Source organism: Lepus europaeus, chromosome 12 (genome assembly GCF_033115175.1).
Source record: "Lepus europaeus isolate LE1 chromosome 12, mLepTim1.pri, whole genome shotgun sequence".
Taxonomy (NCBI): domain Eukaryota; kingdom Metazoa; phylum Chordata; class Mammalia; order Lagomorpha; family Leporidae; genus Lepus; species Lepus europaeus.
The window spans coordinates 5584034-5601080 of record NC_084838.1 but is presented as its reverse complement, the minus strand read 5'-3'; the positions used below and the strand labels follow the sequence as shown (position 1 = coordinate 5601080).

General features: G+C 46.0%; 1 protein-coding gene and 1 non-coding gene across 4 annotated transcripts in view; both read left to right on the top strand.

Moving 5' to 3' along the window:
* The window catches only part of NUP188 (nucleoporin 188), a 54116-nt gene that overhangs the window by 3621 nt on the left and 33448 nt on the right, over window positions 1–17047 (top strand). For all 3 annotated transcript variants that reach the window (XM_062207407.1, XM_062207406.1, XM_062207408.1), the window contains exons 2-8: window positions 2969–3023; window positions 5227–5300; window positions 8324–8408; window positions 8896–8976; window positions 12165–12209; window positions 12947–13039; window positions 13171–13290. In XM_062207407.1, the coding sequence (XP_062063391.1) occupies window positions 2969–3023; window positions 5227–5300; window positions 8324–8408; window positions 8896–8976; window positions 12165–12209; window positions 12947–13039; window positions 13171–13290 (553 nt within the window). The remainder of the gene's footprint in view (window positions 1–2968; window positions 3024–5226; window positions 5301–8323; window positions 8409–8895; window positions 8977–12164; window positions 12210–12946; window positions 13040–13170; window positions 13291–17047) is intronic.
* LOC133772148 (U6 spliceosomal RNA) lies at window positions 1327–1433 on the top strand. Its single transcript, XR_009867748.1, has one exon. It is a non-coding gene; the product is annotated as a U6 spliceosomal RNA (small nuclear RNA).

Genomic DNA, 17047 nt, shown 5'->3' with positions numbered 1-17047 from the left:
CATGGGAGACCGGAAGAAGCTCCTGGCTTTAGATCGGCGCAGCTCCGGCCATTGCAGCCATCTGGGGAGTGAACCAGCAGATGGAAGACCTCTCTCTCTGTCTCTACTTCTCTCTATAACTCTGTCTTTCAAACAAATAAATCTTAAAAAAAAAAAAATAACCAGTAATGCTTATTTCCAGAAAGATTTCCTTCCTGGTAATCTACCATTTTCTCTTTCATTCTGCCTCGTCTCGGCCTTCTCCACATTCCTGATTTTCCCTGATTATCATGGTCCAGTTAGATTGCAGGTCTGAGGGGCAGATGCCTTCCTTTGGTGTTCATTCGTCCAGCATGTTTTCCTCAGGCCTGTCCTGTGCCTGCCACCGTGTCACGGAGTGCTCTGCCTACCTCCAGGATGAATTTTTGGGTGTGGCGTGAGGCCGATTGCAATGTAATGGCTAAGCTCTGAGGTCGTGCAAACCTGGATTCAAACGCTGGCTCCGTCACAAATTATATTTGTGACTTTAGGAAGCGAGGCACTCTGAAACCTCGGTTTCCTGATGAGATGAGGAGGATGACAGTATCTGCGCGTAAGTAAGCTGACAGAATTCAGTAAGACAAGGTGCTAAGCTGGGGAGCACAGTACCTAAGGCAGTGCAGTGAACATTGGCTCTTCCTGTCGTCCAAAACGGGGGCCCGCATTCTGGCATTCCGGCTGAGGCCGCCGCTTGCAACACTAGCACTGGTTCGTGTCCTGGCTGCTCCGCTTGCAATTCAGTGCCCTGCTAATGGTCTGAGAAAAGCAACAGAGGGGAGCCCAAGTGTTTGAGCCCCTGTCACCTGCGTGAGAGACCTGGATGAAGCTTTGGGCTCTTGGCTTCTGCCTGGCCTAGCCCTGGCTGTTGTGGCCATCTGCGGTGTGAACCTCTCTCTCCGCAACTCTGCCTTTAAAATAAATAAATCAAAAATTTTTTCTTTCAAGAAATATAATTTTCTTTTAAAGGTTTATTTATTTATTTGAAAGTCAGAGTTACACAGAGAGAAGAAAGGCAGAGAGAGAGGTCTTACATCCCTGGTTCACTTCCCAGTTGGCTGTAATGGCTGGAGCTGCGCCAGTCTGAAGCCAGGAGCCAGGAGCTTCCTCCTGGTCTCCCACGCAGGTGCAGGGGCCCAAGGACTTGGGCCATCTTCTATTTTCCCAGGCCATAGCAGAGAGCTGGATCAGGAGTGGAACAGCCGGGACTTGAACCAGTGTCCATATGGGATGCCAGCACTGCAGACAACGACTTTACCCGCTATGCCACAGTGCTAGCCCCCCAATTTTTTTCTTAGAAAGCATTAACCCGTGCTCGCTTCGGCGGCACATGTACTAAAATTGGAACAATACAGAGAAGATTAGCATGGCCCCTGCACAAGGATGACACACAGATTCGTGAAGCGTTCCATATATATATATTTTTTTAAAGCATTACTCCTTGGGAAAAAGATTTGTGATGTTTAGATGTCTTTAATCCTCTTTGATGGGAAAATCTTGAAAGACAGTTTTTACAGACTTCATGCTTTGTGTTATAGTCTTTTTTTTTTTTTTTTTAAGATTTATTTATTTATTTGAAAGAGTTACACGAGAGAGGAGAGGCAGAGAGAGAGAGAGGTCTTCCATCCGCTAGTTCACTCCCCAGATGACCACAACAGCCGGAGCTGCACCGATCTGGAGCCCGGAGTTAATGAGGAAATGTTTTCCAGTTTATCCACGTAATCACCATGCCTTGCATTCTTCTTGCTCAATGTTTGGTATATTTTATTAGAAAACTTTTCATTTTTTTCTCTTGCAGATAGACATCTAAGCAGTGTTAACTATTTTGATTACTATTCTAGATACTGATTTGAGATCTTACAAAGTATAATCTTTCTCCTTTTTCTAATAACGCATTTTTGAGATAATTTTTTTTAAAGATTTATTTATTTGAAAGAGTTAATGGAGGGAGGGAGGGAGAGAGGGAGAGGGAGAGAAAGAGTTATCTTCCATCTGCTGGTTCACTTTCCAACCAGTGCTCTTATGGGATGCCAGGGTCACAGGCAACAGCTTAACCAGCTGTGCCACAACACTGGCCCCTTGAGATAATTAAAAAAAAAAAAAAAAAAAAAAGATTTAAGTATTTATTTGAAAGAGTTACAGAGAGTGAGAGGCAGAGAGAGAGAAGCCTTCCATCCACTGGTTCACTCCCCAGATGGCCGCAGCGACCAGGGCTGGGCCAGACCAAAGTCAGGAGCTTCATCCGGGTCTCCCACGTGGGTACGGTGGTCCAAGTACTTGTGTCCTCTGCTGCTTTCTCAGGTGCGTTAGCAGGGAGCTGGATCACAAGTGGAGTAGCCAGGACTTGAACTGTTGCTCTGCGGGGCATGTTTTAACCCACTGCACCACAGTGCTGGCCCCGAAATAATTTCTTAATGGTTATATTTTGAGAGTTAGTTCTAGGCTTAAAAATGCTTAAAAATATGTGTAGTGTAATTCCAGAGTCATGAGTGAGAGAAAGACCTGGGGAAAGCACATGGTGGGAAGTATATTTGGTGACTCAGTGGAGGCAGGGGCTCTAAACGATATATTTTTTGTTTTTAAACATTATTTGAAAGGCAGAGTTACAGAGAGGTAGAGGCAGAGAGAGAGAGAGAGAGAGGGAGGGAGGTGCTGCGATGGCCTGAGCTGTGCTGATCTGAAGCCAGGAGCTTCTTCTGGAGCTCCCATGGGGGCGCTAGGGCCCAAGGAGTTGGGCCATCTTCTATTTGCTTTCCCAGGGCATAGCAGAGAGCTGGATCAGAAGTGGAGTGGTCAGGATTCAAACTGGTGCCTCTATGGGATGCCCACGCTGAAGGCATAGGCTTAATAGGCTTAACCTACTACACCACAGTGATGAACTAGCGTGAGGTGGTGTAGTCAAGTTCGTATATAATCTGAAAGCTCAGTTACCAATGTTTCTCTCATTTTTCAGGAGCAGTAGAGAACTGTGGACAATTCTGCTTGGAAGGTCAGCTCTAAGAGAACTGGTAAGGGGTCATGCTCTTGTGGTTTCTGTGGATTCTTTGTGTAGTTAACAGTACAAAACTACCTTCCTTGTCTTTCAAGTAGGGAGTGAAACGTATTTTTACTTCTAGAACCGTGTGTTACGCAGTCCCTGCTCCTCTGCAGGCGTGGGAACCTGTCCCATCGCCCAGCGGCTGCAGTGTTCTGAACCTCCCTTTTACAAAGGTGTCTCAGCAGTACTGATTGTTGGCTGCTGAGAGCAGGGGTGCAGACACCTGTCTGCTCCCTCAGGCTGAGAGACTCCGGTCTTCCTCTGTCTCATGCTCTGCGCACCTGTCCTTCCCGTTCACCAGCCTCCCCTAGCTCTTAGCGCCAGTGGTTTGTAGAACGTTTGCAAACAAATAATCAATGAAGAACAGTGCTTCCTGTTTGTCCTTGGTGTCCTAAGGATAAGTGTTAAGATTACATCCAGGGACTGGCACTGTGGCTCAGAGGTTAAGCCACCAGAGTGCTGGTTCAAGTCCTGGCTCTTCCACTCTGTCCAGCTTCCTGCTGATGTGCCTGAGAAGGCAGCGGTTGATGGCCCATGGACTGGAGCACCTGCCACCCACATGTGGAAACAGGATGATGCCCCTGGCTCCTGGTTTTGGCCTGGTCCAGCACTGGCTGTTGTGGCCATTTGGGAAATGATCCTGTAGATGAAAGATTCTCTCTCTCTCTCTCTGTTCCTCCCTCTCTCTGTATCTGTGACTTTTAAGCAGATAAATAAATATTTTAAAAACGATTACCTTCGATTACTATTATTGTTACTGGAATTAACAAAATGAATATTATACCCATTTTAGAGCCTACTTTAAGAAAAAAAGTTATTTTCATTTGGAGGCAAAGTGAAGGAGAGAGAGATCTTCCATCCACTGATATACTCCTCAGTTGTCCGCAACAGCTGGGCCTAGATCATGGCAAAGCCAGAAGCCTGGAACTTCATCCAGGTGTCCCACACGGGCGGCAGGGGCCAAGCACATGAGCCATCATCTGTTGCCTTCCAAGAGGCTGGATCAGAAGTAGAGGTGCTGGGAGTCAGTTGGCACTCTGATACAGGGTGCATGTGTCCCAAAGGTTACTTAACCCACTATACTTCAATGCCTGCCTCTTTAACATTTTTTGATATTCCTTTATCTGATGATTCCAATTATGAAAATGTATTTTAAGAAATAACTGGGGACTGGTGCTGTGGTATAGTGGGTAAAGCCACTACCTGCAGTGCCAGAATCCCATATAGACACTGGTTCAACTCCTGACTGCTCCACTTCCGATCCACTTCTCTGCTATGGCCTGGGAAAGCAGAAGATGGCCTAAGTCCTTGGGCCCCTGCACCCATGTGGAAGACCCGGAAGAAGCTCCTGGCTCCTGGCTTCGGATTGGTGCAGCTCTGGCCATTTGCAGCCAATTGGGGAGTGAACCAGTGGATAGAAGACCTCTCTCTCTCTGCCTCTCTGTCCCTCTGTGCAACTCTTGACTTTTAAATAAATAAATAGGTTTAAAAAAAAAAAAAAAAACCTGAAAATAGTTTTGTGTGCAAAGCTCTTCACCATCACAAAATTGTTTAAATTAATAAAGAATTATAGTCACTATAAGTGTATCTAACATGAAAGGAATGGTAAATAAATTTTGATCTAGCCACTTGATAAAATATCATGCAATGACTGGACAGTATATTTACCGGGGCCAACCCTGTGGCACAGCACGTTGGGCTGCTGCCTGCAGCACCAGCATCCCCTATGGGCACTGGTTTGAGTCCCAGCTGCTCCACTTCCAATTCAGCTCCCTGCTGATGCACCTGGGGAAGCAGTGGAAGGCGGCCCAAGTCCTTGGGCCCCGCCACACACTTGGAAGACCCAGATGTAGCTCCTGGCTTTGGCCTGTCTTAAACCCAGGCTGTTTCTGCCATTTTGGGAGTGAACCAGCGAATGGAAGACCTCTTTCTCTCTGCCTCTGAATCTCTCTGTATAACTCTGACTTTCAAATAAGTAAATAAATCTTAAAAGAAAAAAGTATATTTATCAAGGGTTTTATGATAAGGTTAAATTATTATGCTACAGTGTTAAGGAAAGAATTCTGGATTCAAAATGATTCCAGCTGTGGGAAAAATATATTAAAAGGAGTTAAGAGTCATATCCTGGTGTCTGATTAAAACTGCATTTGTGTAATTGCCTTTTTCTTTTCCAGAATCAGATAGAGGCAGAACTGAATAAACATTGGCAGCGGTTGTTAGCGGGGCTTTCTTACTACAGACCTCCCAGGTAAGGCTGTCCCAGTGTCGGCTTGGAGTAATTCCCCTGGGAAGGCTGGCGTAGGTACATCCATCTTCTCAGGTGCCTTTGTGCTGTTGCAGAGCTAGGTGTGGGTGCAGGTGGTCAGAGTGCAATTTAATCACCAGTGGGAAAGAGTAGTGTTTTTTTGTTTTGTTTTGTTTTGTTTTGTTTTGTTTTTGTCTATTGAAAGGGAAATTTCTTCTTGAAATACATTCCATTCACAGGAACTCCATCTGGGTCCCCCACGTGGGTGACAAGGCCCAAGCACCTGGCTTATTTTCATTGCCTTCCCAGGTGGATTAGTAGGAATCTGGATCAGAAGCAGAGCAGCTGAGACCTAGTGCTGTCATGGTGGGCTGCCACCATTGTTGGAAGCAGCAGCTTGACCCACTGTGCTGCCATGCCAGCCCCTTCATTCCTTTTCTGTTTATCTCTTTGCTGTAGATCATAGAGACTGTGGTAGATGAATACATAGATTGTTTGCTAAGGGAATTAAAAGAATACACTTGTAGGGCCAGGGTCATTTACCTCTTTTTTTTTTTATTATTTTTTTAAGATTTATTTATTTATTTATTTGAAAGTCAGAGTTACACAGAGAGAGGAGAGGCAGAGAGCGAGAGGTCTTCCATCCGATGGTTCACTTCCCAGTTGGATGCAATGGCTGGAGCTGTGCTGATCAGAAGCCAGGAGCCAGGAGCATCTTCTGGGTCTCCCTCTTGGGTGCAGAGGCCCAAGCACTTGGGCCACCTTCTACTGCTTTCCCAGGCTATAGCAGAGAGCTGGATTGGAAGTGTAGCAGCCAGGACTCGAACCGGCACCCAAACAGGATGCTGGCACTGCAGGTGGTGGCTTTACCCGCTATGCCACAGTACTTGCCCCCTCTCTCTCTCTCTTTTTTTTTTCCTAAGTGTTATTTGGAAGGCAAAGCAAGAGGAAGAAAGAGAGAGAGATTCTATCCATTGGTTTACTCCCCAAATACCCAGAACTGCTGCACTGGGCCAGGCCCAAGTCAGGGGTCAGGAACTCCATTTGGGTCTCCCAGGTGGATGGAAGAATCCAAGCAGTTGGGCCATCAACCACTGACTTCCTAGGCATATTAATAGGAAGCTGGGTCAGAAATAGAGGCACCGAGGCTTGAACTAGGCACTCCGATATGGGATGCAAGCATCCGAAGTGACAGTCTCACCTGCTGTGCCACAACACCCACCCTCCTTTTTATTGTTGTTTTAAAAAAGATTTATTTAGAAAGAGCTACAGAGACAGGGAGAGACAGAACTTGCATTCACTGTTTACTCTTCAGATGGCTGTAACAGCTAGCGTTGGGTCAGGCGAAAGCCAGGAGCTTCATCTGTCTCCCACGTGGATGGCAGGGGCCCAAGTACTTCCACTGCTTTTCCCAGGCCATTAACTGGTGCTGGATTGGAAGTGGAGCAGCCAGGACACGAACCAGTGTTGCAGACAGTGGCTGGACCCCACTATGCTGGCCCCATCCTTTCCTCTCAGCTGTGGTGACGCTTTAGTCTTTCCTTGGTTTTCCTGACCTTGAGTGGTTCTCAGGAGGACTGGTTGAGTATTTCGTAGTATGTTCTCAGTTTGGAGTTAGCTGACGTTTTCCTAGTCAGTAGACTGAAGTTGTGGATTTGGGGAAGAACAGAGATGAGGTGCCGTTCTTACTAGAAGGCGTGTCACCCTCCTGAGATCTCTGCTGATGTGAACGTGGGCAGTTGGGTAAGGTAGCGTTTGCCACGTTTCTCCTCTGGAGGGTTGTTTTTCCCCTTACCTTACTCTGTTCTTTAGAAGTGAGTCAGTAAGTGCAGCCTTCCCAGTGTAGGTGGTGGTAGAATTATACTCCACCTCCTGAAGGTGGTGGTATCTGTGTATGTGAGTTAGAATCCTTCTGTGTGGGAGATTTTGTCCTATTCATTTATTCACTCATTCATTTCTATTAGTCTAGACTCAAGTATATTATGTATTTTATAAACTTCGTTCCAGCTTTCAGGTTGCCTTTTTTTTTAAGATTTTTTTTTTTCTTTTTACTTTTTATTTTATTTTTTTGACAGGCAGAGTGGACAGTGAAAGAGAGAGACAGAGAGAAAGGTCTTCCTTTGCCATTGGTTCACTCCCCAAATGGCCTCTACGGCCAGCGCACTGCGCCGATCTGAAGCCAGGAGCCAGGTGCTTCTCCTGGTCTCCCATGTGGGTGCAGGGCCCAAGCACCTGGGCCATCTTCCACTGCCTTCCCGGGCCACAGCAGAGAGCTGGACTGGAAGAGGAGCAACCTGGACAGAATCTGGTGCCTCAACTGGGACTAGAACCCGGTGTGCCGGCGCCGCAGAAGGAGGATTAGCCAATTGAGCCACGGCGCTGGCCAGGATTTATTTATTTATTTGAAAGGTGGAGTTGAGAGAGAGAGAGAGGAAGAGACTGAAAGATATCATCCATGGCTGGGACTGGGCCAGGCTAAAGCCAAGAGCCTGGAACTCCATCTGGGTCCTCCCACATGGGTGGCAGGAGCCCAAATACTTGAGCCATCTTCCACTGCCTTTTCAGGCACATTAGCAGGGAGCCAGATCAGAAGTGGAGCAGCTGGGGTGCGCTTACGGGATGTGGGCAGTGGCTTAATCTGCTGTGCCACCATGCTGGCCTCTCACCTTAACTTCTTAATAGCTGTAGGATATTTGGTAAATTATTTGTGTTGTGTTAATTTTATTTGTAAATGACTGTAGTAATATTTACTTTCCAGGATAGCTGTAAGGTTCAGAATAAGTAATGTAACCTAATGAGTCTACAAATAATATTGTTATTACTGTGTTTCCTAACAGACACATGGTATATTTTTATTACCTAGGCATAACCAGCTGTTTATAAAGTGTGTAGAGGTGAATGTGTGTGTATATATTTTGTAGATACCTAAAGAACAGAAAAAAAATCTTGTAAAAATCTTTACATACTTTTACCATAAACCCTAGAGTCGTTGAGAATGAAAAAATGATCCACTGTTCTTTTTATAGTTCAAGTTCAGCTGAGAAAGTAAAAGCTAATAAAGATGTAGCTTCACCACTGAAGGAGCTGGGGTTAAGAATCAGCAAGTTTTTGGTAAGTGAAACCTCGCTGCTCTCATGTGTTACTGCCAGTGCACGTGCATTGTGCTGTTGTTAGTGATTTTTATTGGAAATTCAGTCTATTACAGTTTGGGGGGTTAAATTGAACATATTGGTCTTAGAAATACCTAAATTGGCAGCTCTCCTAACAGGTACAAAGCGAAATAATGATCTTTAAGTTGAGTAAGTTTTTATTTAAATATGTAGCATTTTCTTTTTTAGAAGCCCAGATAATGCCTGTTTCTGAGCTAATGAGCTTAGCCAATTAGCGCAGTTGTTGCCTGTAGATTTGTCATGTAAATTGTGTGTCAGTTAACTGGCTCTTCTTCCTGTTTGGATCGAAATTGCTATGTTGTATGCAAGCTTTGGAAGGATTTTTGTTGATTCAGGGTCTGCGCTTGTGGAGAACACATGCTTGGGATGCTTGGAGTCTGAGTGGGCTCCTCAGCTGTGTGCTCTTCACTCACGCGTCTGCATTTCAGGGTCTTGATGAAGAACAGAGCGTGCAGTTACTGCACTGTTACCTCCAGGAGGACTACCGGGGCACTCGGGACTCACTGAAGGTCTGTAGCTGCGGGCAGCTCCTCTCGGCCGCCTGTATCGTTTGTCCTTTTTGGTTTTGGATAGTATAGGGTTTTGGCACAGTTCTTTTTTTTAAAGATTTTATTTATTTGAGAGGTAGAGTTACAGACAGTGAGAGGGAGACAGATTGAAAGGTCTTCTATTGGCTGGTTCACTCCCCAAATGGCCACAACAGCCAGAGCTGAGCCAATCTGAAACCAGGAGCCAGGAGCTTCTGGGTCTCCTGTGTGAGTGCAGGGGCCCACAGACTTAGGCCATCTTCTGCTGCTTTCCCAGACCATAGCAGAGAGCTGGATCGGAAGTGGAGTAGGGGCTGGCGCTGTGGAGTAGCGGGTGAAGCAAGAACATGTGCTAGTGCTTTTGTGAAAAGTGGAAATGGAAGAGTGGGCATTTGGCACACTGGTTGACACTGCTTGGAGGGCGGGTTGGAGTAGCGGGTTAAGCGGCTGCCTGCAATACCGGCATCCTGTCTGACTGCTCCACTTCCAATGCAGCTCCTTGTTCATGGCCTGGGAGTAGCAGCAAAAGGTGGCCCAAGTACTTGGGCTGCTGCATCCGCATGGCTCCTGGCTCCTGGCTTCAGCTTCAATCTGGCCCAACTCTGGCCATTGCATCCATTTGAGGAATAAACCAGTGGATGAGAGATCTCTCTTCTCTCTTTGTAACTCTGACTTTAAAATAAATCTTAAAAACAAAACAAAACTAAGCATGTTTAACACATGTGTTTTCACCACTGGGCTAAATGTCCACCTCAGGATATCAGAGATTCTGAAAAGGATTTGGGGGACCAGCATTGTTCTGTGGCTGAAGCCACAGCTTACGATACTGGCATCCCATATTGTAGTGTGGGTTTGAGTCCCAGCTACTCCACTTCTCATCCAGTTTCCTGCTAATGTATCTAGGAGGGCAGTAGAAAATGACCGAAGTATTTGGGTCCCTGCCCAGCCATAGGGGAATCTTTTTTTTTTTTTTTTTTTTTTAAATTTATTTGAAAGAGTTACAATGAGAGAAGGAGAGACAGAAGGGGAGGGTGATCTTCCATCTGCTGGTCCGCTCCCCAGATGGCCACAGCAACCAAGGCTGGGCCATGAGCTTCATCTGGATAGCCCACGTGGAGCAGGGACCCACACATTTGGGCCATCCTCTGCCACTTCCCAGGCACTCAGCCGGGAACTGGATGGGAAGTAGAGCACCTGGGATACGAACTGATGCCCACATGGGACACTGGCGCTGCAGAGGGCAGCTTAACCCACTGCTCCACAGTGCCAGCCTCCCATCTGGAAAATTCCCTGGCTCTTGGCTTTGGCCTGGCACAGACCTGACCATTGTGGCCATATGGGGAGTGGAGCAGCAAATGGAAGATGCCTTTCTGTCTCTCTCATTCTGCCTTTCAAATAAACAAATCTTTGAAAACAAGAAGAAAATGATTTGGGAAAATGGCCATTCTACCCAGGCCCACTTTTTTTTTTTTTTTTTTTAAGATTTATTTATTTATATTGAAAGGTAGAGTTAGAGGGAGAGAACAGAAATATCTTCCATCTGCTGGTTCACTCTGCAAATGGCTACAACAGTCGGGGCTGGCCTAATCCAAAGCCAGGAGCCAGGAGCTTCTGGGTCTCCCACGTGGGTACAGGGGCTGAAGCACCTGGGCCATCCTCCACTACTTTCCCATGTGCATTAACAGGAAGCTGGATTGGAAGTGGAGCAGCCGGGACTCGAACTGGCGCCTATATGGGATTCCAGCACTGCAAGCAGTGGCTTTATCCACTACACCACAGTACCGGTTCCCCGGACCTGCATTTTATATACGAAGAACCTGAGATAAGAGAGGCAGTGTGCTTTGAGCCCAGTTTTGGGTGCATTTAGGCAAAATATTTACAGAATCAGGCTGTTACAACTTTAAAAAAATTTTTAATTAGATTTTTAATTAAAAAAAAAAAAAAGACTTATTTATTTTATTTGAAAGGGCAGAGTTAGAGAGATTGATCTTCCATTCGCTGGTTCACTCCCCAAATGGCTGCAACAGGTGGAGTTGGGCCAGGCTGAAGCCAGGAGCTAGGAGCTTCTTCCGGATCTCCCATGGGTGCAGGAGCCCAAGCACTTGGACCATCTTTCACTGCTTTCCCAGGTGCATTAGCAGAGAGCTGGCTTGGAAGTGGAGCAGCTGGGAACCAAACTAGTGCCCATATGGGATGCCGGCAGCTTAACCTGCTATGCCACAGCACTGGCCCTTGGACTTTTAATTTTTAAGAAAAGACTTATTTATGTATTGAAAGGATGAGGGACAGAGAGATCTTCCTTTTGCTGATTCATTCCCCAAATGGCCACAACAGTTAGGTCTGATGCCAGGAGCTAAGAACTCCTTCCTGGTCTCCTGCATGGATGGCAGGAGCCCAAGTACTTGAGCCACCTTCTGCTGTATTCCCAGTTGCGTAAGCAGGAAGTCGAATTGGAAGCGGAATAGCTGGGACTTGAACTAGGCACTCTGATATAGATGGGATGCTGACGTGGCAAGTGGTGATGCCACAACACCAGCCCCTAATTTTTATTTTTCACTTGAGAGGCACAGAGAGACAAAGGTCCTGTCCACTGATTTGTTCCCCAGATGCCCAGCATGGCGGGGGCTTGGCTGGGGCCAGGCCCTGGCGAGAGTTGGGGAGGAGTTAGGTCCAGGTAGCCATGTGGGTGGGAGGAACCCAGTTAAGCATTAGCACCGCCTCTCAGGGCTGCTTTAGCAGAAAGCTGCAATAGGAGTTGGAACCGGGTATCAAACCCAGACCTTTTTTTTTTTTTAATTTATTGATTTATTTAAAAACAGAAGGAGAGGCTTAGAGAGAGAGGTCTTCCATCCACTGGCTCACTCCCCTATTGGCCTCAAGGGCTGGAGCTGGGCTGATCCGAAGCCAGGAGCCAGGAGCTTCTTCTGCTTCTCCCTCTTGGGTGCAGGGGCCCAAGCGCTTGGGCCATCTTCCACTGCTTTCCCAGGCCACAGCAGAGAGCTGGATTGGAAGTGGAGTAGCCGAGACTCGAACCGGCGCCCATATGGGATGGCTAAATGCCCACGCCAGGCCATCATAACCCTGAAGGATGAGGCAGAGTTTATAACTTCTCCTTTGCTACCGGAGCTTTGACTTGCAGGGTGACTTCTTAACCGTTTTGTTTCCTTCAGGCGGTCCTGCAGGATGAGAGACAGAGCCAGGCCTTGATCCTGAAGGTCAGTGCAGTCCCCATTTTAATTCTCTGCTGTCAGATTGGTGACAACTTCTTGACCTTGTTCTCTTGAGCTGTGCCGGCTTTTGACTCTTCTGCTGGGTGAGCACCGGGTCCCTCATAGAGAAGCTAATGCGCTCGCTGGGAAACCGGGCACCCGGCTGCTTTTGTTCACGAACCCCACAGGGGCTTTCCCCAGGGGATGCTTCAGCTCCTGGTGGTGACAACTGCTCCATGAGTGTTGAGATCCAACAGGATTAATGGGTTTTTCTGTATTCCTGTAGTTCCCATTCTCCCTCCAGCAACCTTCTCACGTAGGATCTTGCTTTGAAGTGAAATTTGACAGTTCTGCTGTGGTCTGCTCATCACGTAGTGAGAATTAAGTGCGTTAGTTAGAGACATTAGGACAAACACGTTAGTTGAACAGTAGGACACAGATCAGTGATGTTTTTGTATTTGTTTTCATGTCCTTGGCCTGTCATGTTATAGCATTGTGTGTTTCTTGAATGTTCTGAGGCATCGTGGTAGAAAACCTTTTTGGAAACTTGATTTTATTCTGAGGTAATGCTTGTATAACTTACATCTGGATTTTGAAGACCTTTTGCTTCTTTTGGCCTAATTTATTATATTTTATACAAACCAGACTTTTCCTTTTTCAGTTAAGTGTTCTGGTTACCATCGATTTAAAGTTGACGTCTCTGTGCAGGCGGATTACTGATTCTGAGTCTGGTTTCTTCCCAGATTGCGGACTATTACTATGAGGAAAGAACCTGCATTCTGCGCTGTGTCTTGCACCTTCTGACTTACTTCCAAGATGAGCGACACCCATATAGGGTAAGCTCACTTAATCCTTTTGGTTCCTTTCACCCAGTATCATTCAACCATTGAAAGTAATTTTATATTATCCATACTCATTTGAATATTTTTCCTTTTAAATGAATTATGTTATTTTGATTTTTTAAAAGGTTGAGTATGCAGACTGTGTTGATAAGTTGGAGAAGGAGCTGGTTTCAAAGTACAGACAGCAGTTTGAAGAGCTTTATCAGACTGAAGCCCCAACATGGGAGACCCATGGGACCCTCATGGTATGTGATGACTGTGGTGACTGCGCTGTCTGGCGCTGTAGCAGAGTTGCACGTGTTTCCTCTTAGAGCTCCATGTTCAGTTATTTATTCACTCATTCACTGAAAATAGATGCAGAGTTCAGTTTACGTCGTATAGATCAAAGCTGATGGCCTCAGTTAATGCTGCTGCTTCGGGGGCTTTTTCCTTGACTTTATCAGTTACTGTATTTGTTTCCTTACCAAAAGATTTTCATTTCTTTTTGTTGTTATTGTTAAAGATTTATTTATTTAGCCGGCGCCATGGCTCAACAGGCTAATCCTCCGCCTTGCGGCACTGGCACACCGAGTTCTAGTCCCGGTCAGGGTGCCAGATTCTGTCTCGGTTGCCCCTCTTCCAGGCCAGCTCTCCGCTGTGGCCCGGGAGGGCAGTGGAGGATGGCCCAAGTGCTTGGGCCCTGCACCCCATGGGAGACAAGGAGAAGCACCTGGCTCCTGCCATCGGATCAGCGCAGTGCGCCAGTTGCAGTGCACCGGCCGCGGCGGCCATTGGAGGATGAACCAATGGCAAAAGGAAGACCTTTCTCTCTGTCTTTCTCTCTCTCACTGTCCACTCTGCCTGTCAAAAAAAAAAAAAATTATTTTTTAAAGATTTATTTATTGTTACTTGAAAGTCACAGTTACACAGAGGGAAGGAGAGACAGAGAGAGAGAGGTCTTCCATCCGCTGGTTTACTCCCCAATTGGCCACAACAGTCGGAGCTGTGTTCATCTGAAGCCAGGAGCCAGGAGCCAGGAGCTTCTTTTGGGTCTCCCACGCAGGTGCAGGGGCCCAAGGACTTGGGCCATCTTCTACTGCTTTCCCAAGCCATAGCAGAGAGCTGGATTGGAAGTGGAGCATCTGTGTCTCGAACTGGCACCCATATGGGATGTCGGCACTGCAGGCGGCAACTTTACCAGCTACGCCACATCGCCGGCCCCCAAAATATTTTCTCTTAATGGTTAATGGAACTTAATTTTTTTTTTTAACTTTTATTTAATGAATATAAATTTCCAATGTACAGCTTATGGATTACAAAATGGAACTTATCTAAACCCAAAGGTTCCATCATCTTTATGATCACTTTTCGTTTATTTAAAAGTATGTTTGTTTATTTATTTGGAAGGCAGAAAGAGGGAGAGAGAGAGAAAGATCAATTTTCCATCTGCTTATTCGTGCACCCAGTGGCCACAGCAGCTAGGGCTGTGCTAGGCTGAAGTCAGGAGCCTGGAGCTTCATCTGGGTCTCCCTTGTGGGTGGTAGGAATTCAAGTACTTGAGCTTTGGTCTGCTTGCCAGGCGCATTAGCAGGAAGCTGGGTTGGAAGCAAAGTAGCTGACACTTTTAAACGTGCACTTTGATGTGGATGTAGGCTACCGAAGCAGTGGCTTAGCCCGCTGTGCCTCAGTGCCGGCCCCTAGGATCACTTTGTATTAAGTGTGTGAAATTAGGCTGATTATTTTATCCTAAGCCCTAAACCAGTTTGCATTTTTAGATAATAATGACATATTTTTTGTTGGGAAAGTAATACATTCTTATTAAAACACATCGGTCAGAACACAGAAGCTATTTACAATATTTGATAGAAGGAAGGAGCCTATTTCTGATGTGGTATATACATTGTTAATGTTTCCCCAGAAAGTTTGCCATCCAGTAGAAAATAGCAACAAAAGCATACATTTCCCAGGAATAAACTTAAGGCAGTCCAGCATCTGAAGTGAATAGAACTTTACAATGCTTTAAAGGGTGTATAAGAAGACATGACTGGGGGGCGGCGCTGTGGCGTAGCAGGTAAAGCCGCCGCCTGCAGTGCTGGCATCCCATATGGGCGCTGGTTCGAGTCCCAGCTGCTCCACTTCCAGTCCAGCTCTCTGCTATGGCCTGGGTGACCTGGAAGAAGCTTCTGGCTTCAGAACCGCTCAGCTCCAGCTGTTGTGGCCATTTGGAGAGTGAACCAGCAGATGGAAGACCTCTCTGTCTCTCTGCCTCTGCCTCTCTGTAACTCTTTCAAATAAATAAATAAATCTTAAAAAAAAAAAGAAGACATGACTGAAGGAAAGACACACCACACTGTTGGGTTCAGAGCCTCCCAGTGCCACGAAAATGGCAATTTCTGTATGTTTGTTTTTTTCCAAGGATTTCTTTTATTTATCTGAAAGGCAGAGTGACAGAGAGAGGGAGAAGCAGGGGAAGAGATCTCTGTCTTTGGTTCACTCTCCAGATGGCTGTGACAGTCACGTCTGGGCCAAGCTGAAACCAGGAGCCTGGAATTCCATCTGCTTCTCCCATGCGGGTGGGAGGGGCCTGGTACTTCTGCCACCTTCTGCTGCCTTCCTGGGCATGTTAGCAGGGAACTAGACTGGAAGCGACACAGCCAGGACTCAAACCAGTGCTCTAATATTTGATGTCAGCATTGCAGGCAGTGGGTTCACCTGCTGTGCCACAACACTGCCCAGGTTGTTTGTTTTGAACTTACAAATTTAATATAGCTCTGAAAAAAATAAAAATAGGAAAATATTGAAAAAGGAAAATTAACCTTACCAAGTAATAAAGCTATAGTAATTTAAAGTAAGGAATAGACTTGAATAGAGCATAATAGAAAGTCTAGCTATGGATCGAAAAACCAGTAAGAAATTAGTGGTAGCATTCAGATCGGTGAGGAAACACCATGGGGTAGCCATCTAGAAAAATTAAGTTCTATCTCTACATTATGTTTTTTTTTCCGTAATAATTTATTTTATTTATTTGGAAGACAGAGTTACAGAGAGAAAAAGAGGGAGAGACACAGACAGCTTCCCTCTGCTGGCTCACTCCTCAGATGGCCACGACAGCCGGAGCTGGGCCAGGCTGAAGCCAGGAGCTTCTTTCAAGTCTCCCACATGGGTGCAAGCACCCATGCACTTGGGCCATCTTCCGTTGCTTTCCCAGACCATTAGCAGGGAGAAGGATTGGAAGTGGAGCAGTCGGGACTCAAACCTGCGCCCAGATAGGATGCCAACATCACAGCTGGCTGCTTTATCCGCTGTGCCACAAGCTGGCCTCTCTCCTTCATACCTTTTACCAAAAGAAATTTCTGATTAAAAAAATGTTTTAAAGATTTATGTATTTATTTCAAAGTTAGAGTTAGAGAGAAAGATCTGCCATCTGCTGTTTCATTCCGTGATGGCCACAGTGTTCTGTCAGAGCTGGGCTGGCCAGTCTAGGAACTTCATCCAGGTCTCCTAAATGAGTGACTGGGGCCCAAGTACTTGGGCTGTCTTCCGCTGCTTTTTCCAGGCCATCATCAGGGAGCTGGATTGAAAGTGGAGAATCCCTGGACACGAACCAGCGCCAGTAAGGGATGCCTGTGTCACAGGCAGTGGCTTAACCTGCAGCACAATGCTAGCTTCTGTATTGTTTATTTTATGCAGTTGTGAATCCAAACTGAATCTTTGTGTTTACATTTCCACATGGCTCCAAGTAGTCTGTGTGTGCATAAGTTTTGATAAATTTTAACTTCATAATTTATGTATACTTTATGTTAAATGATAGACTATTATCTATTCATATTTTATACATTCATAACATTCCTAACTTTCTCAGTTTTTTCAATATTGGCTTCACAGTATGCAAATTTTTCCAAAATGCTACATATCAAAAAAACAAAATAAAAACAAAAACAAAAAAAAGAACAAGCCGGGGCCAGTGTTGTGGCATAGTAGATTAAGGCACTGCCTGCAACACTGTCATCCTATATAGGCCTG